This window comes from Triturus cristatus, chromosome 9 (assembly GCF_964204655.1).
Source record: "Triturus cristatus chromosome 9, aTriCri1.1, whole genome shotgun sequence".
Classification (NCBI taxonomy): Eukaryota; Metazoa; Chordata; class Amphibia; order Caudata; family Salamandridae; genus Triturus; species Triturus cristatus.
The window spans coordinates 1,244,571,333-1,244,595,887 of record NC_140592.1 but is presented as its reverse complement, the minus strand read 5'-3'; the positions used below and the strand labels follow the sequence as shown (position 1 = coordinate 1,244,595,887).

Sequence of the window (24,555 nt, the reverse complement as noted above, 5' to 3'; positions counted from 1 at the left end):
AGGTCAGTAAATACTAACTTTCTAAAAGTAGTATTTACAAACGCAGGATATTAAAATAAACTTTACTAAAAGAAGTATTTTATTATTCTGAGTTCAGGCATACTAAACATAATTGTCTACCATGCTCTATGAGTCCACTGGGATTACAGGGTGTAGTAATTCCAGCAGCCCATTCTGGCCTATGGAGAGCAGGTAGCCTTCAATAGTGAAAAACGAAAATGGCTGTAATTCACTATTAAGACATGCCACACACATCAGGGCATGTCCTACCTTATGCCTACAATGCACCCTGCCCTTGGGCCTACCAGAGGGGTGACTAATATGTAGTTAAGGGAAGGTTTAGGGACTGGCAAGTGGGTGCACTTGCGCAGTCAGCGCGACGGTACCAGACCGCACGCAGGTTCTGCAGTGGCAGATCCTAGACACATTTTACTAGGCCGCTTCTGTGGGTGGCACAACCAGTGCTGCAAGCCCACTAGCGGCATTTGTATTTACAAGCCCTGGCACTCCTGGTGCACTCTACTAGGGGCTGACAGTAAACCAAATGAACCAATCATGGACACCAATCAATGTATACATTTTACCATAGGGAGAGTGTTGGACCTGGCCCTTTTTGAAGGGTCATCCCTAAACTTTTTGCCTTCCTCCTGTATTTTTTCTGACCTGGTGTTGGCTGATTTATGACTCTGGGCACCTTACCACTGCTGACCAGTGCTAAGGTGCATATGCTCTCCCTATGGTAAAATGTATACATTGATTGGTGTCCATGATTGGTTCATTTGGTTTACTGTCAGCCCCTAGTAGAGTGCACCAGGAGTGCCAGGGCTTGTAAATACAAATGCCGCTAGTGGGCTTGCAGCACTGGTTGTGCCACCCACAGAAGCGGCCTAGTAAAATGTGTCTAGGATCTGCCACTGCAGAACCTGCGTGCGGTCTGGTACCGTCGCGCTGACTGCGCAAGTGCACCCACTTGCCAGTCCCTAAACCTTCCCTTAACTACATATTAGTCACCCCTCTGGTAGGCCCAAGGGCAGGGTGCATTGTAGGCATAAGGTAGGACATGCCCTGATGTGTGTGGCATGTCTTAATAGTGAATTACAGCCATTTTCGTTTTTCACTATTGAAGGCTACCTGCTCTCCATAGGCCAGAATGGGCTGCTGGAGTCACTACACGCTGTGACCCCAGTGGACTCATAGAGCATGGTAGAAAGTCATGTTTAGTATGCCTGGACTCAGAATAATAAAATACTTCTTTTAGTAAAGTTTATTTTAATATCCTGCGTTTGTAAATACTACTTTTAGAAAGTTAGTATTTACTGACCTGGCCATTTCAGTCCGCCTCTGCTGTGTGTGTGTGTTCTGCCTAGCAACAGTAAGGAGCAGGGTTGGGGAATCCCCAGAGACAGGCTGGCTGCCAGGTGGTGGGTAGAGAGATTACACCAGGATGGGTGGGAGGAGTCCACCCTTGACTCTGAATAGACCTGTGCTCTGACAGCACAAAGCCGGCGCCGCCCCCTGTGGAGCGGCTGATGTCTCTGCCCTGCTGCTGAAAGGAAAGCGCAGAGTCACCACAACAAAGTGCTCCAGAACTGGACTGAGCCAGGCCCAGGCCCCCTGGCGCTAAAGAACAAAAGAATCGCACTATAAAAGTAGGAGCCTGGCTCCTAAGAAATCAGATCCTGTTTGCGCCAAGAAGAAACTCTGCCTGAAGGAGAAGGACCTGGAGAAGCTGAAGGAGGAATACTGTCTCTCTGCCTGAGAGACTGGCCTGCAGTGGGTGCCTGTCTGCTGGAAGGAGAGGGAAAGCCTGAAGAAAAGGACTTTGATTCAACTTGTGCCTTTAAAACAATCTCCAAGGGCTTGCGTGTGAACTTGCCCCCTGACCTGCGCCCCAGGAACAGTGGGCGCTACCATCCTGAAAGAAGAGGAGAAGTGCCTTGAAGTGATTCAGCAAGCTGACCCCGGAGAACCTGTGCATCCCCTGATCTCGCTGAGCAACGCGACTTCTGCTGCTGGCGTGGCTGCAAACAACGTAAAGGCCTGACAGCCCGAGCACCGTGAACAGTTGCCCCCTCGAGCCGTAGCTCGCAAAGTAAGGTGGAGATCTCCGCGCCTGAGCGCCGAGTCCCTGTGACCCCTGCCGGGTTGTAGAGGCTTCTGCAAAGGACTAAAGTGCCCTGGTTCGCGTCTCCGGCCGAAGCTAACAGCGCGCGGCGCTGTGATCTCACCCCGAGGCTGCCCTCCTGCTTCTGACCCCCTTCGTGGCAACCTGCATCCTGCCCGAGCGCCCCACGAAGCTCCGCCGTCCCCTGGACACTGGGGACACCAGCGCGACGTGGGACACCCCTGGACTGGACCGCGAGGCCGCCACGAACCTTCCCCGTGAAATCTGCAAGGTATTGTGCCAGCGCGTGAAAAGTACGGCCCGTACTTGCCTTTGTACGAACCGTACCTGCCCTGTAACTACGGGTGCCTGGTTCGCACCGTACTGCCTGTGAAGTGCCTTGGTTCGTACCCGCCTTGTAAATACTTGTGCCTGGTTCGCACCGTACTGCCTGTGAAGTGCCTTGGTTCGTACCCGCCTTGTAAATACTTGTGCCTGGTTCGCACCGTACTGCCAGCTGAAATAATGGCGCTTTGAAAAGTGCTCCTTTTGGCTGAGTTCGAGCCGTAACAGCCTTGGTTCGACCCGTACTTACCCTGGGAACAGCAAGGTTCGAACCGTACCTACGTTTTAACCGTACTGCATTGAAAAGCATTACCGGTGCTCACTCGAGAAGAGTGAGACTCGGCAAGCGTACTCCGGCTCACGCGAGAAGCGTGGGAAACGGCAAGGCACTGTAAAAACCTTGCCAAAGGCACCCCAAAGGCGCTACGAAGTGCCCAGAAGACCTAAGAAACCTATTTTAAAGAGAACTGTGCCATTTTTACAACTGTGGACTGCCCGTAAAGCATTTTGAGAGTAACTGGATTATTTTACCAAGAGAACTGTATTTATGCAACCTGCCTGAAAGAAAACCTTTTATATAAAGAATTATATTTTGGACATAAATACAGCCTTGTGTCTTTGTGTGGTGGGGTGGTGATTATTGTGTGGGACAACTTGAACGCTTAACCTATATGCCCTCTGGAAATTTAGCCTGACTGCTCGCGCCACGTTACCTAGAGGGTGAGCAGGGGTTATTTTTAAAGAGGTGATCCTTTGCCCTGACTTAGATGAAAAGGGTCCCTGCTTGTCGCAAGTGCATACCTGCGCCAACCAGAGACCCCGGATTCTAACATTGGTGGCAGCGGTGCGGATTTACGGATTTGCGTTCTTGGTGTCTGCGCAGTGATTACTAACCATTGCACAGTAGACGGTCCAGTAGCTTAAGCCACAGAACTTTTTATGATTTAATTTCGCTTGCCAAGTAAAGAAGATCCCTTGCGTTTGAAGCCATGCCGGGCTCAAACAGCATAGAGAAAACCGCGTCTGAAGCCTCTGAGGCTGGAGAGGTTGAATGGGATGAGTCAAAACTGAACAGCTACAAGAGAACTGAACTCAAGTACTTCTGCAGGAAGCTCAAGGTTCCACATGCAGGATGCAAGAACAGATCAGATCTCTACAAGATGCTGAAAGCCTGGATTGAATCAAGGGGTGCAACTAAGGAAGTTACACCATTGAAACCAGCGGAAAGCGTTCGCAGTTTTGGCAGAGGCCTGTTGCCAGAGGAGCTGGCAGACAGACAGGCCGCCAGGGATCACGAAGTGTTATTGGCAAAGCTGGAATTAAAAATCCAATTGGAGCTAGAAAGCAGAAAGCTGGCTCTGGAAGAAAAGAAAATGGCTCTTGAAGAAAGAAAGATTCAGATGGAGCATGACTTCCTAATGAAGAAATATGATATGGAGCTCGAGAGGCTTGAGGCCATGAGTGTCTCAGCCCAGCAGCAAGAAAGGTGCGTAGCTCAGAGATTGAGCTTTTCTGAGTGGGAGGAGGAATCCAGCTCAGATGGTGGCAGCAATATTGAATTCTCTAGTGCTGAAAGAGTAGTACACACACCCAGAGATGTGGCGCCTGGCTTGAAGGAGGGGGTTAACACACACCAGGAGGTTCAAGGGCATGAGGTAGCTCCAGTAGTGCGCAGTATCCCTGAAGGGAATAGGGTAACTGGCGCAGGGGTTCATAGTCCTAGTGGCGGGAGGGACACTCTACTGGCTCTAGATGAGAGGCGCAGGGAGAGGGGTTCCCCCAACATTGAAGTCCTGGTAGGTGAGTGTGAAGACCGCCCAGAAGAGTGTGGGTTGTGTGACAGAGACAGTCAGATACTGTCTTGCCAGTCTCAGGAGAGTGGTGTGGAGTACGTGTGTGAGGCACTGGATGGTAAGGTGAAGGCTAGTTTGGTTAACCCTGCTAGGGGGCTGTGTGATCCAATTGTGGGAGAGCATATTTTAAGTCCCTGTTTTCCAGAGCTATGTCAACACCTGTTGGAGACCGAGTTCTCTGACCGCAGAGAGCTCACATTGGAGGTAGACCTTTTGGTGGATTCCAGAGGGTCTGGAGAGGCATTGGGGAATGACCCTGTGGGGAGTGGCTCAGGTATCTTCCAACCCAGAGTGGTGGAAGTGGTGCAGAGTAGCCCAGCTAGGTCCCATGGTAGTGGGAGGGGTGTAGGGGCTCACGTCCTGTCTCAGTGGAGAAGGAGTGAGTGTGGGGCTGCGTGCCCCCAGGTGCCCGAAACCCAGTCTCAGAGCCTGGATGGTTCTTTAAGGGAACACCAGGCGGGGAGCCTAGGCTGTCCTGATGGGCCACCCGTTGAGGGGGATCCCCTGGTGTCTGGTGAGCTGGGAGTGTCTGTAAGCAGGCCTCCATCAGTTCTGGTGTCTGGCAGTACCGCTCCAGTTGGGAGGGTGCAGAGGTCCAGATTGAGGGGTGAGAGGGGGAAAGAGTCCCCAGTGGAAGAACCAGTGGGTCAGGGGCCAGCCAGAAGGGCTGCGTCCCCCGTGAGTGACCATGGTGACACCACTTCTGTCCTGGGGGATCTTCAGGCACTGTCAGATGGACAGGGGTCTGGAGATCAGCGCCAGGCAGACTGTCACACGACACATGAGTTATGTGTCACCCTCAGGGGGGGCATGCGTGCTCCCCGGGAAGTCCTGGTGCGCCAGGCGAGCGTTCAACCGCATGGGTTGGACCCAGGGTTGGGAAGCCAGGTTCAGGTGTTGTCTGACCTGGAGGGTGGGACCACTGTAATCAGTGTCCTGACCCATGTTGCTTCTAGGGGTACCACGCCAGTTGGGAGTGGGCAGTACTCTGGAAGGGGGTGCAGAGGGAGGGAGTCCTCGCCTCTGACCCCGGCTCAACTGAAGGGTTTAGACCCTAGGTTGAAGGGCCAGGTTCAGGGTGTCCCCCCTGACCTGGGCACCCAGTTGCAGGATAGAACCCCTGAACTGGTGGGCGAATTGCGCAGGACACCTGCCACAGGTGCCGTGGCAATTCTGGAAGGGGGTGCCACTCCAGGTGGGAGGGTACAGAGCCCCAAGGAGGAGGACCGGGTGTGGGAGAGGCCACCCCAGTCTTTGGTCCAGCCGCTGGGTACAGTCCCGGGGCTGGTGGGTCAGTGCCAGGATGTCATACCTGACCTGACAAGGGGGAGAATGGACAAAGGGTGCCAAGCACCTGGGGCTACTGGCCCCTGCTCCCTGGCACCACAGAGGATTGAGAGCCCTGAGAGGCATACGGCCTGGGTCTCATCCCTGACTACTGTCAGTGGCCACTGTAGCATTTTGCTGTCTCTCTGGTGGGACACACCTGTGGGCCAGTTAAGGTTAGGTGCTGCACAGGTGGTGTCCACAGGTGAGGAGAAGGGTTCCCCATGGATTGGCTTGGTGGGCCCTGAGAGTATGGACAGAGGGAGTCCAATAGGTTCAGATTGGCGTAGAACTGGAGTCTGCCCCTGCAGTTGCGGGCCAGGTCCTTGTTCTATCGCCCCAAGCAGGGAAGACCATCACGGTGGTGATTGGTCTACCCTGCGTTTTGGCTGGAAGGGGGTTGTGTTGGACCTGGCCCTTTTTGAAGGGTCATCCCTAAACTTTTTGCCTTCCTCCTGTATTTTTTCTGACCTGGTGTTGGCTGATTTATGACTCTGGGCACCTTACCACTGCTGACCAGTGCTAAGGTGCATATGCTCTCCCTATGGTAAAATGTATACATTGATTGGTGTCCATGATTGGTTCATTTGGTTTACTGTCAGCCCCTAGTAGAGTGCACCAGGAGTGCCAGGGCTTGTAAATACAAATGCCGCTAGTGGGCTTGCAGCACTGGTTGTGCCACCCACAGAAGCGGCCTAGTAAAATGTGTCTAGGATCTGCCACTGCAGAACCTGCGTGCGGTCTGGTACCGTCGCGCTGACTGCGCAAGTGCACCCACTTGCCAGTCCCTAAACCTTCCCTTAACTACATATTAGTCACCCCTCTGGTAGGCCCAAGGGCAGGGTGCATTGTAGGCATAAGGTAGGACATGCCCTGATGTGTGTGGCATGTCTTAATAGTGAATTACAGCCATTTTCGTTTTTCACTATTGAAGGCTACCTGCTCTCCATAGGCCAGAATGAGCTGCTGGAGTCACTACACGCTGTGACCCCAGTGGACTCATAGAGCATGGTAGAAAGTCATGTTTAGTATGCCTGGACTCAGAATAATAAAATACTTCTTTTAGTAAAGTTTATTTTAATATCCTGCGTTTGTAAATACTACTTTTAGAAAGTTAGTATTTACTGACCTGGCCATTTCAGTCCGCCTCTGCTGTGTGTGTGTGTTCTGCCTAGCAACAGTAAGGAGCAGGGTTGGGGAATCCCCAGAGACAGGCTGGCTGCCAGGTGGTGGGTAGAGAGATTACACCAGGATGGGTGGGAGGAGTCCACCCTTGACTCTGAATAGACCTGTGCTCTGACAGCACAAAGCCGGCGCCGCCCCCTGTGGAGCGGCTGATGTCTCTGCCCTGCTGCTGAAAGGAAAGCGCAGAGTCACCACAACAAAGTGCTCCAGAACTGGACTGAGCCAGGCCCAGGCCCCCTGGCGCTAAAGAACAAAAGAATCGCACTATAAAAGTAGGAGCCTGGCTCCTAAGAAATCAGATCCTGTTTGCGCCAAGAAGAAACTCTGCCTGAAGGAGAAGGACCTGGAGAAGCTGAAGGAGGAATACTGTCTCTCTGCCTGAGAGACTGGCCTGCAGTGGGTGCCTGTCTGCTGGAAGGAGAGGGAAAGCCTGAAGAAAAGGACTTTGATTCAACTTGTGCCTTTAAAACAATCTCCAAGGGCTTGCGTGTGAACTTGCCCCCTGACCTGCGCCCCAGGAACAGTGGGCGCTACCATCCTGAAAGAAGAGGAGAAGTGCCTTGAAGTGATTCAGCAAGCTGACCCCGGAGAACCTGTGCATCCCCTGATCTCGCTGAGCAACGCGACTTCTGCTGCTGGCGTGGCTGCAAACAACGTAAAGGCCTGACAGCCCGAGCACCGTGAACAGTTGCCCCCTCGAGCCGTAGCTCGCAAAGTAAGGTGGAGATCTCCGCGCCTGAGCGCCGAGTCCCTGTGACCCCTGCCGGGTTGTAGAGGCTTCTGCAAAGGACTAAAGTGCCCTGGTTCGCGTCTCCGGCCGAAGCTAACAGCGCGCGGCGCTGTGATCTCACCCCGAGGCTGCCCTCCTGCTTCTGACCCCCTTCGTGGCAACCTGCATCCTGCCCGAGCGCCCCACGAAGCTCCGCCGTCCCCTGGACACTGGGGACACCAGCGCGACGTGGGACACCCCTGGACTGGACCGCGAGGCCGCCACGAACCTTCCCCGTGAAATCTGCAAGGTATTGTGCCAGCGCGTGAAAAGTACGGCCCGTACTTGCCTTTGTACGAACCGTACCTGCCCTGTAACTACGGGTGCCTGGTTCGCACCGTACTGCCTGTGAAGTGCCTTGGTTCGTACCCGCCTTGTAAATACTTGTGCCTGGTTCGCACCGTACTGCCTGTGAAGTGCCTTGGTTCGTACCCGCCTTGTAAATACTTGTGCCTGGTTCGCACCGTACTGCCAGCTGAAATAATGGCGCTTTGAAAAGTGCTCCTTTTGGCTGAGTTCGAGCCGTAACAGCCTTGGTTCGACCCGTACTTACCCTGGGAACAGCAAGGTTCGAACCGTACCTACGTTTTAACCGTACTGCATTGAAAAGCATTACCGGTGCTCACTCGAGAAGAGTGAGACTCGGCAAGCGTACTCCGGCTCACGCGAGAAGCGTGGGAAACGGCAAGGCACTGTAAAAACCTTGCCAAAGGCACCCCAAAGGCGCTACGAAGTGCCCAGAAGACCTAAGAAACCTATTTTAAAGAGAACTGTGCCATTTTTACAACTGTGGACTGCCCGTAAAGCATTTTGAGAGTAACTGGATTATTTTACCAAGAGAACTGTATTTATGCAACCTGCCTGAAAGAAAACCTTTTATATAAAGAATTATATTTTGGACATAAATACAGCCTTGTGTCTTTGTGTGGTGGGGTGGTGATTATTGTGTGGGACAACTTGAACGCTTAACCTATATGCCCTCTGGAAATTTAGCCTGACTGCTCGCGCCACGTTACCTAGAGGGTGAGCAGGGGTTATTTTTAAAGAGGTGATCCTTTGCCCTGACTTAGATGAAAAGGGTCCCTGCTTGTCGCAAGTGCATACCTGCGCCAACCAGAGACCCCGGATTCTAACAGAGAGCATATGCACCTTAGCACTGGTCAGCAGTGGTAAGGTGCCCAGAGTCATAAATCAGCCAACACCAGGTCAGAAAAAATACAGGAGGAAGGCAAAAAGTTTAGGGATGACCCTTCAAAAAGGGCCAGGTCCAACACAACCCCCTTCCAGCCAAAACGCAGGGTAGACCAATCACCACCGTGATGGTCTTCCCTGCTTGGGGCGATAGAACAAGGACCTGGCCCGCAACTGCAGGGGCAGACTCCAGTTCTACGCCAATCTGAACCTATTGGACTCCCTCTGTCCATACTCTCAGGGCCCACCAAGCCAATCCATGGGGAACCCTTCTCCTCACCTGTGGACACCACCTGTGCAGCACCTAACCTTAACTGGCCCACAGGTGTGTCCCACCAGAGAGACAGCAAAATGCTACAGTGGCCACTGACAGTAGTCAGGGATGAGACCCAGGCCGTATGCCTCTCAGGGCTCTCAATCCTCTGTGGTGCCAGGGAGCAGGGGCCAGTAGCCCCAGGTGCTTGGCACCCTTTGTCCATTCTCCCCCTTGTCAGGTCAGGTATGACATCCTGGCACTGACCCACCAGCCCCGGGACTGTACCCAGCGGCTGGACCAAAGACTGGGGTGGCCTCTCCCACACCCGGTCCTCCTCCTTGGGGCTCTGTACCCTTCCACCTGGAGTGGCACCCCCTTCCAGAATTGCCACGGCACCTGTGGCAGGTGTCCTGCGCAATTCGCCCACCAGTTCAGGGGTTCTATCCTGCAACTGGGTGCCCAGGTCAGGGGGGACACCCTGAACCTGGCCCTTCAACCTAGGGTCTAAACCCTTCAGTTGAGCCGGGGTCAGAGGCGAGGACTCCCTCCCTCTGCACCCCCTTCCAGAGTACTGCCCACTCCCAACTGGCGTGGTACCCCTAGAAGCAACATGGGTCAGGACACTGATTACAGTGGTCCCACCCTCCAGGTCAGACAACACCTGAACCTGGCTTCCCAACCCTGGGTCCAACCCATGCGGTTGAACGCTCGCCTGGCGCACCAGGACTTCCCGGGGAGCACGCATGCCCCCCCTGAGGGTGACACATAACTCATGTGTCGTGTGACAGTCTGCCTGGCGCTGATCTCCAGACCCCTGTCCATCTGACAGTGCCTGAAGATCCCCCAGGACAGAAGTGGTGTCACCATGGTCACTCACGGGGGACGCAGCCCTTCTGGCTGGCCCCTGACCCACTGGTTCTTCCACTGGGGACTCTTTCCCCCTCTCACCCCTCAATCTGGACCTCTGCACCCTCCCAACTGGAGCGGTACTGCCAGACACCAGAACTGATGGAGGCCTGCTTACAGACACTCCCAGCTCACCAGACACTAGGGGATCCCCCTCAACGGGTGGCCCATCAGGACAGCCTAGGCTCCCCGCCTGGTGTTCCCTTAAAGAACCATCCAGGCTCTGAGACTGGGTTTCGGGCACCTGGGGGCACGCAGCCCCACACTCACTCCTTCTCCACTGAGACAGGACGTGAGCCCCTACACCCCTCCCACTACCATGGGACCTAGCTGGGCTACTCTGCACCACTTCCACCACTCTGGGTTGGAAGATACCTGAGCCACTCCCCACAGGGTCACTCCCCAATGCCTCTCCAGACCCTCTGGAATCCACCAAAAGGTCTACCTCCAATGTGAGCTCTCTGCGGTCAGAGAACTCGGTCTCCAACAGGTGTTGACATAGCTCTGGAAAACAGGGACTTAAAATATGCTCTCCCACAATTGGATCACACAGCCCCCTAGCAGGGTTAACCAAACTAGCCTTCACCTTACCATCCAGTGCCTCACACACGTACTCCACACCACTCTCCTGAGACTGGCAAGACAGTATCTGACTGTCTCTGTCACACAACCCACACTCTTCTGGGCGGTCTTCACACTCACCTACCAGGACTTCAATGTTGGGGGAACCCCTCTCCCTGCGCCTCTCATCTAGAGCCAGTAGAGTGTCCCTCCCGCCACTAGGACTATGAACCCCTGCGCCAGTTACCCTATTCCCTTCAGGGATACTGCGCACTACTGGAGCTACCTCATGCCCTTGAACCTCCTGGTGTGTGTTAACCCCCTCCTTCAAGTCAGGCGCCACATCTCTGGGTGTGCGTACTACTCTTTCAGCACTAGAGAATTCTATACTGCTGCCACCATCTGAGCTGGATTCCTCCTCCCACTCAGAAAAGCTCAATCTCTGAGCTACGCACCTTTCTTGCTGCTGGGCTGAGACACTCATGGCCTCAAGCCTCTCGAGCTCCATATCATATTTCTTCATTAGGAAGTCATGCTCCATCTGAATCTTTCTTTCTTCAAGAGCCATTTTCTTTTCTTCCAGAGCCAGCTTTCTGCTTTCTAGCTCCAATTGGATTTTTAATTCCAGCTTTGCCAATAACACTTCGTGATCCCTGGCGGCCTGTCTGTCTGCCAGCTCCTCTGGCAACAGGCCTCTGCCAAAACTGCGAACGCTTTCCGCTGGTTTCAATGGTGTAACTTCCTTAGTTGCACCCCTTGATTCAATCCAGGCTTTCAGCATCTTGTAGAGATCTGATCTGTTCTTGCATCCTGCATGTGGAACCTTGAGCTTCCTGCAGAAGTACTTGAGTTCAGTTCTCTTGTAGCTGTTCAGTTTTGACTCATCCCATTCAACCTCTCCAGCCTCAGAGGCTTCAGACGCGGTTTTCTCTATGCTGTTTGAGCCCGGCATGGCTTCAAACGCAAGGGATCTTCTTTACTTGGCAAGCGAAATTAAATCATAAAAAGTTCTGTGGCTTAAGCTACTGGACCGTCTACTGTGCAATGGTTAGTAATCACTGCGCAGACACCAAGAACGCAAATCCGTAAATCCGCACCGCTGCCACCAATGTTAGAATCCGGGGTCTCTGGTTGGCGCAGGTATGCACTTGCGACAAGCAGGGACCCTTTTCATCTAAGTCAGGGCAAAGGATCACCTCTTTAAAAATAACCCCTGCTCACCCTCTAGGTAACGTGGCGCGAGCAGTCAGGCTAAATTTCCAGAGGGCATATAGGTTAAGCGTTCAAGTTGTCCCACACAATAATCACCACCCCACCACACAAAGACACAAGGCTGTATTTATGTCCAAAATATAATTCTTTATATAAAAGGTTTTCTTTCAGGCAGGTTGCATAAATACAGTTCTCTTGGTAAAATAATCCAGTTACTCTCAAAATGCTTTACGGGCAGTCCACAGTTGTAAAAATGGCACAGTTCTCTTTAAAATAGGTTTCTTAGGTCTTCTGGGCACTTCGTAGCGCCTTTGGGGTGCCTTTGGCAAGGTTTTTACAGTGCCTTGCCGTTTCCCACGCTTCTCGCGTGAGCCGGAGTACGCTTGCCGAGTCTCACTCTTCTCGAGTGAGCACCGGTAATGCTTTTCAATGCAGTACGGTTAAAACGTAGGTACGGTTCGAACCTTGCTGTTCCCAGGGTAAGTACGGGTCGAACCAAGGCTGTTACGGCTCGAACTCAGCCAAAAGGAGCACTTTTCAAAGCGCCATTATTTCAGCTGGCAGTACGGTGCGAACCAGGCACAAGTATTTACAAGGCGGGTACGAACCAAGGCACTTCACAGGCAGTACGGTGCGAACCAGGCACAAGTATTTACAAGGCGGGTACGAACCAAGGCACTTCACAGGCAGTACGGTGCGAACCAGGCACCCGTAGTTACAGGGCAGGTACGGTTCGTACAAAGGCAAGTACGGGCCGTACTTTTCACGCGCTGGCACAATACCTTGCAGATTTCACGGGGAAGGTTCGTGGCGGCCTCGCGGTCCAGTCCAGGGGTGTCCCACGTCGCGCTGGTGTCCCCAGTGTCCAGGGGACGGCGGAGCTTCGTGGGGCGCTCGGGCAGGATGCAGGTTGCCACGAAGGGGGTCAGAAGCAGGAGGGCAGCCTCGGGGTGAGATCACAGCGCCGCGCGCTGTTAGCTTCGGCCGGAGACGCGAACCAGGGCACTTTAGTCCTTTGCAGAAGCCTCTACAACCCGGCAGGGGTCACAGGGACTCGGCGCTCAGGCGCGGAGATCTCCACCTTACTTTGCGAGCTACGGCTCGAGGGGGCAACTGTTCACGGTGCTCGGGCTGTCAGGCCTTTACGTTGTTTGCAGCCACGCCAGCAGCAGAAGTCGCGTTGCTCAGCGAGATCAGGGGATGCACAGGTTCTCCGGGGTCAGCTTGCTGAATCACTTCAAGGCACTTCTCCTCTTCTTTCAGGATGGTAGCGCCCACTGTTCCTGGGGCGCAGGTCAGGGGGCAAGTTCACACGCAAGCCCTTGGAGATTGTTTTAAAGGCACAAGTTGAATCAAAGTCCTTTTCTTCAGGCTTTCCCTCTCCTTCCAGCAGACAGGCACCCACTGCAGGCCAGTCTCTCAGGCAGAGAGACAGTATTCCTCCTTCAGCTTCTCCAGGTCCTTCTCCTTCAGGCAGAGTTTCTTCTTGGCGCAAACAGGATCTAATTTCTTAGGAGCCAGGCTCCTACTTTTATACACCAATTCTTTTGTTCTTTAGCGCCAGGGGGCCTGGGCCTGGCTCAGTCCAGTTTTTGGAGCACTTTGTTGTGGTGACTCTGCGCTTCCCTTTCAGCAGCAGGGCAGAGACATCAGCCGCTCCACAGGGGGCGGCGCCGGCTTTGTGCTGGCAGAGCACAGGTCTATTCAGAGTCAAGGGTGGACTCCTCCCACCCATCCTGGTGTAATCTCTCTACCCACCACCTGGCAGCCAGCCTGTCTCTGGGGATTCCCCAACCCTGCTCCTTACTGTTGCTAGGCAGAACACACACACACAGCAGAGGCGGACTGAAATGGCCAGGTCAGTAAATACTAACTTTCTAAAAGTAGTATTTACAAACGCAGGATATTAAAATAAACTTTACTAAAAGAAGTATTTTATTATTCTGAGTTCAGGCATACTAAACATAATTGTCTACCATGCTCTATGAGTCCACTGGGATTACAGGGTGTAGTAATTCCAGCAGCCCATTCTGGCCTATGGAGAGCAGGTAGCCTTCAATAGTGAAAAACGAAAATGGCTGTAATTCACTATTAAGACATGCCACACACATCAGGGCATGTCCTACCTTATGCCTACAATGCACCCTGCCCTTGGGCCTACCAGAGGGGTGACTAATATGTAGTTAAGGGAAGGTTTAGGGACTGGCAAGTGGGTGCACTTGCGCAGTCAGCGCGACGGTACCAGACCGCACGCAGGTTCTGCAGTGGCAGATCCTAGACACATTTTACTAGGCCGCTTCTGTGGGTGGCACAACCAGTGCTGCAAGCCCACTAGCGGCATTTGTATTTACAAGCCCTGGCACTCCTGGTGCACTCTACTAGGGGCTGACAGTAAACCAAATGAACCAATCATGGACACCAATCAATGTATACATTTTACCATAGGGAGAGCATATGCACCTTAGCACTGGTCAGCAGTGGTAAGGTGCCCAGAGTCATAAATCAGCCAACACCAGGTCAGAAAAAATACAGGAGGAAGGCAAAAAGTTTAGGGATGACCCTTCAAAAAGGGCCAGGTCCAACAGAGCTGAAGTGCGCCAGCGCTATGAGAGAGCTGAAGTGCGCCAGCACTATGAGAGAGCCGAAGGGCGCCAGCGCTATGAGAGAGCTGAAGTGCGCCAGCGCTATGAGAGAGCAGAAGGCCGCCAACGCTATGAGAGAGCTGAAGTGCGCCAGCGCTATGAGAGAGCCGAAGGGCGCCAGCACTATGAGAGAGCTGAAGTGCGCCAGCACTATGAGAGAGCCGAAGGGCGCCAGCACTATGAGAGAGCAGAAGTGCGCCAGCGCTATGAGAGAGCCGAAGTGCACCAGCGCTATGAGAGAGCCGAAGGGCGCCAGCACTATGAGAGAGCTGAAGTGCGCCAGCGCTATGAGAGAGCTGAAGTGCGCCAGCACTATGAGAGAGCCGAAGGGCGCCAGCGCTATGAGAGAGCTGAAGTGCGCCAGCGCTATGAGAGAGCCGAAGGGCGCCAGCACTATGAGAGAGCTGAAGTGCGCCAGCGCTATGAGAGAGCTGAAGTGCGCCAGCGCTATGAGAGAGCAGAAGGGCGCCAGCGCTACGAGAGAGCAGAAGTGCGCCAGCACTATGAGAGAGCTGAAGTGCGCCAGCGCTATGAGAGAGCTGAAGTGCGCCAGCACTATGAGAGAGCCGAAGGGCGCCAGCGCTATGAGAGAGCTGAAGTGCGCCAGCGCGATGAGAGAGCTGAAGTGCGCCAGCGCTATGAGAGAGCTGAAGGGCGCCAGCGCTATGAGAGAGCTGAAGGGCGCCAGCGCTATGAGAGAGCTGAAGTGCGCCAGCGCTATGAGAGAGCTGAAGGGCGCCAACGCTATGAGAGAGCAGAAGGCCGCCAACGCTATGAGAGAGCTGAAGTGCGCCAGCGTTATGAGAGAGCGGAAGGGAGCCAGCGCTATAAGAGAGCGGAAGTGTGCCAGCGCTATGAGAGAGCTGAAGTGCGCCAGCGCTATGAGAGAGCCGAAGGGCGCCAGCGCTATGAGAGAGCTGAAGTGCGCCAGCACTATGAGAGAGCCGAAGGGCGCCAGCACTATGAGAGAGCAGAAGTGCGCCAGCACTATGAGAGAGCTGAAGTGCGCCAGCGCTATGAGAGAGCCGAAGGGCGCCAGCACTATGAGAGAGCTGAAGTGCGCCAGCGCTATGAGAGAGCTGAAGTGCGCCAGCGCTATGAGAGAGCAGAAGGGCGCCAGCGCTACGAGAGAGCAGAAGTGCGCCAGCACTATGAGAGAGCTGAAGTGCGCCAGAGCTATGAGAGAGCTGAAGTGCGCCAGCACTATGAGAGAGCCGAAGGGCGCCAGCGCGATGAGAGAGCTGAAGTGCGCCAGCGCTATGAGAGAGCTGAAGTGCGCCAGCGCTATGAGAGAGCAGAAGGGCGCCAGCGCTATGAGAGAGCTGAAGGGCGCCAGCGCTATGAGAGAGCTGAAGGGCGCCAGCACTATGAGAGAGCTGAAGTGCGCCAGCGCTATGAGAGAGCTGAAGTGCGCCAGCGCTATGAGAGAGCAGAAGGGCGCCAGCGCTATGAGAGAGCTGAAGGCCGCCAGCCCTATGAGAGAGCTGAAGGGCGCCAGCGCTATGAGAGAGCTGAAGGGCGCCAGCGCTATGAGAGAGCTGAAGTGCGCCAGCACTATGAGAGAGCAGAAGGGCGCCAGCGCTATGAGAGAGCTGAAGTGCGCCAGCGCTATGAGAGAGCTGAAGTGCGCCAGCACTATGAGAGAGCTGAAGGGCACCAACGCTATGAGAGAGCAGAAGGGCGCCAACACTATGAGAGAGCTGAAGTGCGCCAGCGCTATGAGAGAGCAGAAGTGCGCCAGCGCTATGAGAGAGCTGAAGGGCGCCAGCGCTATGAGAGAGCTGAAGTGCGCCAGCGCTATGAGAGAGCTGAAGTGCGCCAGCGCTATGAGAGAGCTGAAGTGCGCCAGCACTATGAGAGAGCTGAAGTGCGCCAGCACTATGAGAGAGCTGAAGTGCGCCAGCATTATGAGAGAGCTGAAGTGCGCCAGCACTATGAGAGAGCTGATGTGCGCCAGCGCTATGAGAGAGCTGAAGTGTGCCAGCATTATGAGAGAGCTGAAGTGCGCCAGCACTATGAGAGAGCTGAAGTGCGCAGCGCTATGAGAGAGCTGAAGGGCACCAGCGCTATGAGAGAGCTGAAGTGCGCCAGCGCTATGAGAGAGCTGAAGTGCGCCAGCGCTATGAGAGAGCTGAAGTGCGCCAGCGCTATGAGAGAGCTGAAGGGCGCCAGCGCTATGAGAGAGCTGAAGGGCGCCAGCGCTATGAGAGAGCTGAAGTGCGCCAGCGCTATGAGAGAGCTGAAGTGCGCCAGCGCTATGAGAGAGCTGAAGTGCGCCAGCACTATGAGAGAGCTGAAGTGCGCCAGCGCTATGAGAGAGCTGAAGGGCGCTATGAGAAAGCTGAAGTGCGCCAGCACTATGAGAGAGCTGAAGTGCGCCAGCGCTATGGGAGAGCAGAAGTGCGCCAGCGCTATGAGAGAGCTGAAGGCCGCCAACGCTATGAGAGAGCTGAAGTGCGCCAGCGCTATGAGAGAGCAGAAGGGCGCCAGCGCTATGAGAGAGCTGAAGTGCGCCAGCACTATGAGAGAGCTGAAGTGCGCCAGCACTATGAGAGAGCTGAAGTGCGCCAGCGCTATGAGAGAGCTGAAGGGCGCCAGCGCTATGAGAGAGCTGAAGGGCGCCAGCGCTATGAGAGAGCAGAAGTGCGCCAGCACTATGAGAGAGCTGAAGTGCACCAGCGCTATGAGAGAGCTGAAGTGCGCCAACGCTATGAGAGAGCTGAAGGGCGCCAGCGCTATGAGAGAGCTGAAGTGCGCCAGCGCTATGAGAGAGCTGAAGTGCGCCAGCGCTATGAGAGAGCTGAAGTGCGCCAGCGCTATGAGAGAGCTGAAGTGCGCCAGCGCTATGAGAGAGCTGAAGTGCACCAGCGCTATGAGAGAGCTGAAGTGCGCCAACGCTATGAGAGAGCTGAAGTGCGCCAGCGCTATGAGAGAGCCGAAGGGCGCCAGCACTATGAGAGAGCAGAAGGGCGCCAGCGCTATGAGAGAGCAGAAGGGCTCCAGCACTATGAGAGAGCTGAAGTGCGCCAGCACTATGAGAGAGCAGAAGTGCGCCAGCGCTATGAGAGAGCTGAAGTGCGCCAGCACTATGAGAGAGCTGAAGGCCGCCAACGCTATGAGAGAGCTGAAGTGCGCCAGCGCTATGAGAGAGCAGAAGGGCGCCAGCGCTATGAGAGAGCAGAAGGGCGCCAGCGCTATGAGAGAGCTGAAGTGCACCAGCGCTATGAGAGAGCAGAAGGGCGCCAGCGCTATGAGAGAGCTGAAGTGTGCCAGCACTATGAGAGAGCTGAAGTGCGCCAGCACTATGAGAGAGCTGAAGTGCGCCAGCGCTATGAGAGAGCTGAAGTGCGCCAGCGCTATGAGAGAGCTGAAGTGCGCCAGCGCTATGAGAGAGCAGAAGGGCGCCAGCGCTATGAGAGAGCAGAAGGGCACCAGCGCTATGAGAGAGCTGAAGTGTGCCAGCGCTATGAGAGAGCAGAAGGGAGCCAGCACTATAAGAGAGCGGAAGTGCGCCAGCACTATGAGAGAGCTGAAGTGCGCCAGCACTATGAGAGAGCTGAAGGCCGCCAACGCTATGAGAGAGCTGAAGTGCGCCAGCGCTATGAGAGAGCAGAAGGGCGCCAGCGTTATGAGAGAGCAGAAGGGCGCCAGCGCTATGAGAGAGCTGAAGTGCACCAGCGCTATGAGAGAGCAGAAGGGCGCCAGCGCTATGAGAGAGCTGAAGTGCGCCAGCGCTATGAGAGAGCTGAAGTGCGCCAGCGCTATGAGAGAGCTGAAGTGCGCCAGCGCTATGAGAGAGCTGAAGTGCGCCAGCGCTATGAGAGAGCTGAAGGGCGCCAGCGCTATGAGAGAGCAGAAGGGCGCCAGCGCTATGAGAGAGCAGAAGGGCGCCAGCGCTATGAGAGAGCTGAAGTGCACCAGCGCTATGAGAGAGCAGAAGGGCGCCAGCGCTATGAGAGAGCTGAAGTGCGCCAGCGCTATGAGAGAGCTGAAGTGCGCCAGCGCTATGAGAGAGCTGAAGTGCGCCAGCGCTATGAGAGAGCTGAAGTGCGCCAGCGCTATGAGAGAGCTGAAGTGCGCCAGCGCTATGAGAGAGCAGAAGGGCACCAGCGCTATGAGAGAGCTGAAGTGCGCCAGCGCTATGAGAGAGCTGAAGGGCGCCAGCGCTATGAGAGAGCTGAAGGGCGCCAGCGCTATGAGAGAGCAGAAGGGCGCCAGCACTATGAGAGAGCTGAAGGGCGCCAGCGCTATGAGAGAGCAGAAGGGCACCAGCGCTATGAGAGAGCTGAAGTGTGCCAGCGCTATGAGAGAGCTGGAGTGCGCCAGCGCTATGAGAGAGCTGAAGTGCGCTAGCACTATGAGAGAGCTGAAGGCCGCCAACGCTATGAGAGAGCTGAAGTGCGCCAGCGCTATGAGAGAGCAGAAGGGCGCCAGCGCTATGAGAGAGCAGAAGGGCGCCAGCGCTATGAGAGAGCTGAAGTGCGCCAGCGCTATGAGAGAGCCGAAGGGCGCCAGCACTATGAGAGAGCTGAAGTGCGCCAGCGCTATGAGAGAGCCGAAGGGCGCCAGCACTATGAGAGAGCTGAAGTGCGCCAGCGCTATGAGAGAGCCGAAGGGCGCCAGCACTATGAGAGAGCTGAAGTGCGCCAGCGCTATGAGAGAGCTGAAGTGCGCCAGCGCTATGAGAGAGCAGAAGGGCGCCAGCGCTACGAGAGAGCAGAAGTGCGCCAGCACTATGAGAGAGCTGAAGTGCGCCAGCGCTATGAGAGAGCTGAAGTGCGCCAGCACTATGAGAGAGCCGAAGGGCGCCAGCGCTATGAGAGAGCTGAAGTGCGCCAGCGCTATGAGAGAGCAGAAGGCCGCCAACGCTATGAGAGAGCTGAAGTGCGCCAGCGCTATGAGAGAGCCGAAGGGCGCCAGCACTATGAGAGAGCTGAAGTGCGCCAGCACTATGAGAGAGCTGAAGGGCGCCAGCGCTATGAGAGAGCTGAAGTGCGCCAGCGCTATGAGAGAGCCGAAGGGCGCCAGCGCTATGAGAGAGCTGAAGTGCGCCAGCGCTATGAGAGAGCAGAAGGCCGCCAACGCTATGGGAGAGCTGAAGTGCGCCAGCGCTATGAGAGAGCCGAAGGGCGCCAGCACTATGGGAGAGCTGAAGTGCGCCAGCACTATGAGAGAGCTGAAGGGCGCCAGCGCTATGAGAGAGCTGAAGTGCACCAGCGCTATGAGAGAGCTGAAGGGAGCCAGCGCTATGAGAGAGCTGAAGGCCGCCAACGCTATGAGAGAGCTGAAGTGCGCCAGCGCTATGAGAGAGCTGAAGGGCACCAGCGCTATGAGAGAGCTGAAGTGCGCCAGCACTATGAGAGAGCTGAAGTGCGCCAGCGCTATGAGAGAGCTGAAGTGCGCCAGCACTATGAGAGAGCAGAAGTGCGCCAGCGCTATGAGAGAGCTGAAGTGCGCCAGCGCTATGAGAGAGCCGAAGGGCGCCAGCACTATGAGAGAGCAGAAGTGCGCCAGCACTATGAGAGAGCTGAAGTGCGCCAGCGCTATGAGAGAGCCGAAGGGCGCCAGCACTATGAGAGAGCTGAAGTGCGCCAGCGCTATGAGAGAGCTAAAGTGCGCCAGCGCTATGAGAGAGCAGAAGGGCGCCAGCGCTACGAGAGAGCAGAAGTGCGCCAGCACTATGAGAGAGCTGAAGTGCGCCAGCGCTATGAGAGAGCTGAAGTGCGCCAGCGCTACGAGAGAGCAGAAGTGCGCCAGCACTATGAGAGAGCTGAAGTGCGCCAGCGCTATGAGAGAGCTGAAGGGCGCTATGAGAAAGCTGAAGTGCGCCAGCGCTATGAGAGAGCTGAAGTGCACCAGCGCTATGAGAGAGCTGAAGTGCACCAGCGCTATGAGAGAGCTGAAGTGCGCCAACGCTATGAGAGAGCTGAAGGGCGCCAACGCTATGAGAGAGCCGAAGGGCGCCAGCGCTATGAGAGAGCTGAAGTGCGCCAGCGCGATGAGAGAGCTGAAGTGCGCCAGCGCTATGAGAGAGCTGAAGGGCGCCAGCGCTATGAGAGAGCTGAAGGGCGCCAGCGCTATGAGAGAGCTGAAGTGCGCCAGCGCTATGAGAGAGCTGAAGGGCGCCAGCGCTATGAGAGAGCAGAAGTGCGCCAGCGCTATGAGAGAGCCGAAGGGCGCCAGCACTATGAGAGAGCTGAAGTGCGCCAGCGCTATGAGAGAGCTGAAGGGCGCCAGTGCTATGAGAGAGCCGAAGGGCGCCAGCGCTATGAGAGAGCCGAAGGGCGCCAGCGCTATGAGAGAGCCGAAGGGCGCCAGCGCTATGAGAGAGCTGAAGTGCGCCAGCGCTATGAGAGAGCTGAAGTGCGCCAGCACTATGAGAGAGCTGAAGGGCGCCAGCGCTATGAGAGAGCCGAAGGGCGCCAGCGCTATGAGAGAGCTGAAGTGCACCAGCGCTATGAGAGAGCCGAAGGGTGCCAGCGCTATGAGAGAGCTGAAGGGCGCCAGCGCGATGAGAGAGCTGAAGTGCGCCAGCGCTATGAGAGAGCTGAAGGGCGCCAGCGCTATGAGAGAGCTGAAGTGCGCCAGCACTATGAGAGAGCTGAAGTGCGCCAGCACTATGAGAGAGCCGAAGGGCGCCAGCGCTATGAGAGAGCTGAAGTGCGCCAGCGCTATGAGAGAGCTGAAGTGCGCCAGCGCGATGAGAGAGCTGAAGTGCGCCAGCGCTATGAGAGAGCTGAAGGGCGCCAGCGCTATGAGAGAGCTGAAGTGCGCCAGCGCTATGAGAGAGCTGAAGTGCGCCAGCGCTATGAGAGAGCCGAAGGGCGCCAGCGCTATGAGAGAGCTGATGTGCGCCAGCGCTATCAGAGAGCTGAAGTGCGCCAGCGCTATGAGAGAGCAGAAGTGCGCCAGCGCTATGAGAGAGCTGAAGTGCGCCAGCGCTATGAGAGAGCCGAAGGGCACCAGCGCTATGAGAGAGCAGAAGGGCGCCAGCGCTATGAGAGAGCTGAAGTGCGCCAGCACTATGAGAGAGCTGAAGTGCGCCAGCGCTATGAGAGAGCTGAAGTGCGCCAGCGCTATGAGAGAGCTGAAGGGCGCCAGCGCTATGAGAGAGCTGAAGTGCGCCAGCGCTATGAGAGAGCTGAAGTGCACCAGCGCTATGAGAGAGCTGAAGGGTGCCAGCGCTATGAGAGAGCTGAAGTGCGCCAGCACTATGAGAGAGCCGAAGGGCGCCAGCGCTATGAGAGAGCTGAAGTGCGCCAGCGCGATGAGAGAGCTGAAGTGCGCCAGCGCGATGAGAGAGCTGAAGTGCGCCAGCGCTATGAGAGAGCTGCAGTGCGCCAGTGCTACGAGAGAGCAGAGGGGCGCCAGCGCTATGAGAGAGCTGAAGTGCGCCAGCGCTATGAGAGAGCTGAAGGGTGCCAGCGCTATGAGAGAGCTGAAGTGCGCCAGCACTATGAGAGAGCTGAAGTGCGCCAGCGCTATGAGAGAGCTGCAGTGCGCCAGTGCTACGAGAGAGCAGAGGGGCGCCAGCGCTATGAGAGAGCTGAAGTGCGCCAGCGCTATGAGAGAGCTGAAGGGTGCCAGCGCTATGAGAGAGCTGAAGTGCGCCAGCACTATGAGAGAGCTGAAGGGCGCCAGCGCTATGAGAGAGCCGAAGGGCGCCAGCGCTATGAGAGAGCTGAAGGGTGCCAGCGCTATGAGAGAGCTGAAGGGTGCCAGCACTATGAGAGAGCTGAAGGGTGCCAGCGCTATGAGAGAGCTGAAGGGTGCCAGCACTATGAGAGAGCTGAAGTGCGCCAGCACTATGAGAGAGCAGAAGGGCACCAGCGCTATGAGAGAGCTGAAGTGCGCCAGCGCTATGAGAGAGCTGAAGGGTGCCAGCGCTATGAGAGAGCTGAAGGGTGCCAGCACTATGAGAGAGCTGAAGGGCGCCATACCTTTGTACATATGGCACATTTCTGCTCTCTCACTTTCAAGTTGCTTTACTACACTGCGTGGCACGAAGGGATAGTAAATCGTGCCCCCATGGTGTGTAAAATTTACGTAACTTGCTTTCACATAATTTCACAACATTTTGGTAAAATTGCCCTTAATTAGGCGAAATGCGAATCCATCATTTAACGCTCTATTTTAGCATGGAATATCTCAAAGAGATAGAGCATTTCTGCAAACATGGTGCAAAAAACGAAAACAGCGCAAACAACAAGCGTTTGTGCTCTGTTGTTTAGGTCTTGTTGTTTAGGTGAGTTTGAGGTAGATTTTCACAGTGAATGGCACATGGCCTAATCACAAAATGTTAGGAATTTCATGTTAACGAGTGTAATGCAAAATTCCTAAATTTACATGAGTTTTGCAAACTACGCCAGCCTAATTTAAATTTCACCCAGACCTAATCTGGACTGGCAATCCTGAAGCCAAGCTTGTAGACTGCATATGTGGCATTATATAGCCAAATATCATGTTTAGAGTACCAATAGAAAGTACACATAACGTAAATATTATGAAAAAAATATATGATTTTATTGATAATTGTCTATCCTACTTGGGGGCATATTATCAAGCCAGGAGATAAAATTATCGCCGCTTTAGTGGCAGAAAACTGCCGCTAAAACGGCAATAATGGACTTGATAATATGCTCTATGGAATTCCAATTGACGCCCATGTTAAATGTGAAGGACGTCAAACATGGGCTTCAATTGGAATTCCATAGAGCATATTATCAAGTCCATTATCGCCGTTTTAGCGGCAGTTTTCGGCCGCTAAAGCGGCGATAATTTTATCGCCTGGCTTGATAATATGCCCCATAGTTTCTGTTAATAAAAATGAACTCCTACAACTCTGCCATCGTGGGAGGTGTAATGCACCAATGCACACTTGTCTGGTAAGCGATGGCTGCCCTGAGCATGCCAGGCCTGGCCCTGTCTGTGGCAGCCCAGCTCAGCTTCCAACCATCCTTGGAGAAACAACCTCCCAGGAAGCAAGCATGCTCCCCTCTGTCTCAGAGAGCTCAGGGGGTCCTGTTCATACAGTTTTGCAGAAAGACTATGAGAAAGTGTCTCTGTGATATGGACACTGTGTGAAGAATCTCATGGGAATTCATTCCATTTTACATGTGGATATACATAAAGAAGAGAACTAGGACTAAGCTAATATATGATCAAATATAATATAAAACTTAAGCGATGCATCGTTATATAGTCAATGGCACAATGCACTCACGGCAGTCAGCGTTAGCAATGAATACTGGGGGGCCATGAGCCCCAGGGGAACACACACAGACCGTGTATTTCTGAAGGAGAGAGGGAACCTATCAATAGCAAGAACCTGTTACAGGATTTTGATTTAATTCAGAATGTTCAGAGAGCAGTTTTGATTGCAGCCTGGGCTGCCTGCAGCTGCCTTACTGACTGCAATGAACAATGTCTAATGCCTTAGAATAGCAATGCAGGAGTGAGAATAATATCTACTACAACTGACTAGTAACTCCAAATTCCTGGAGAAAGGCCTGAAACGAATCAAAGGCAATTCCTCCTACAGCCGGCTTTGCCAGATACTCACACTGCCTGCCAGCACCAGCTCCTTGCACGACTCACCAGTACCAGCTCCTTGCACGGCTCGCCAGTACCAGCTCCTTGGACGGCTCGCTAGTACCAGCTCCTTGCACGGCTCACCAGTACCAGCACCTCGCAGGGCTCGCCAGTACCAGCTCCTTGCACAGTTCGTCAGTACAAGTACCTTGCACGGCTCATCAGTACCAGTACCTTGCACAGCTCACCAGTACCAGCTCCTTGCACGACTTGCCAGTACCAGCTCCTTGGACGGCTCACCAGTACCAGCTCCTTGCACGGCTCGCCAGTACCAGTTCCTTGCACGGCTCGTCAGTACCAGTACCTTGCACAGCTCGCCAGTACCAGCTCCTTGCACGGCTTGCCAGTACCAGATCCTTGCACGGCTCTTCAGTACCAGCACCTTGCACGGCTCATCAGTACCAGCTCCTTGTCCTTCCACTGGTGCCCTCCATGATCATCAAAATCAGACGTGCAATGAAGCGAAGTCTCCTTGACTGGTCTTGGACCCAACGGCTTGCCATCAGCACCGTGGATGATCTCATGCGCCTTTTTACCTCTCATAGGAATATTATTCTTAATTGTCCATCATGATCAAGGAACATCCCACTCGTTGTGCTATCCAACAACGCAGT

General features: G+C 54.6%; 1 protein-coding gene across 1 annotated transcript in view; it reads left to right on the top strand.

Moving 5' to 3' along the window:
- Window positions 1-893: 893 nt before the first annotated feature.
- LOC146799703 (uncharacterized) overlaps window positions 894-24,555 on the top strand; it is an 87,962-nt gene continuing 64,300 nt past the window's right edge. The window contains exon 1 of the mRNA XM_085627351.1: window positions 894-3,935. Within this exon, the coding sequence (XP_085483477.1) occupies window positions 3,439-3,935 (497 nt within the window). The 5' untranslated portion in view covers window positions 894-3,438. The remainder of the gene's footprint in view (window positions 3,936-24,555) is intronic.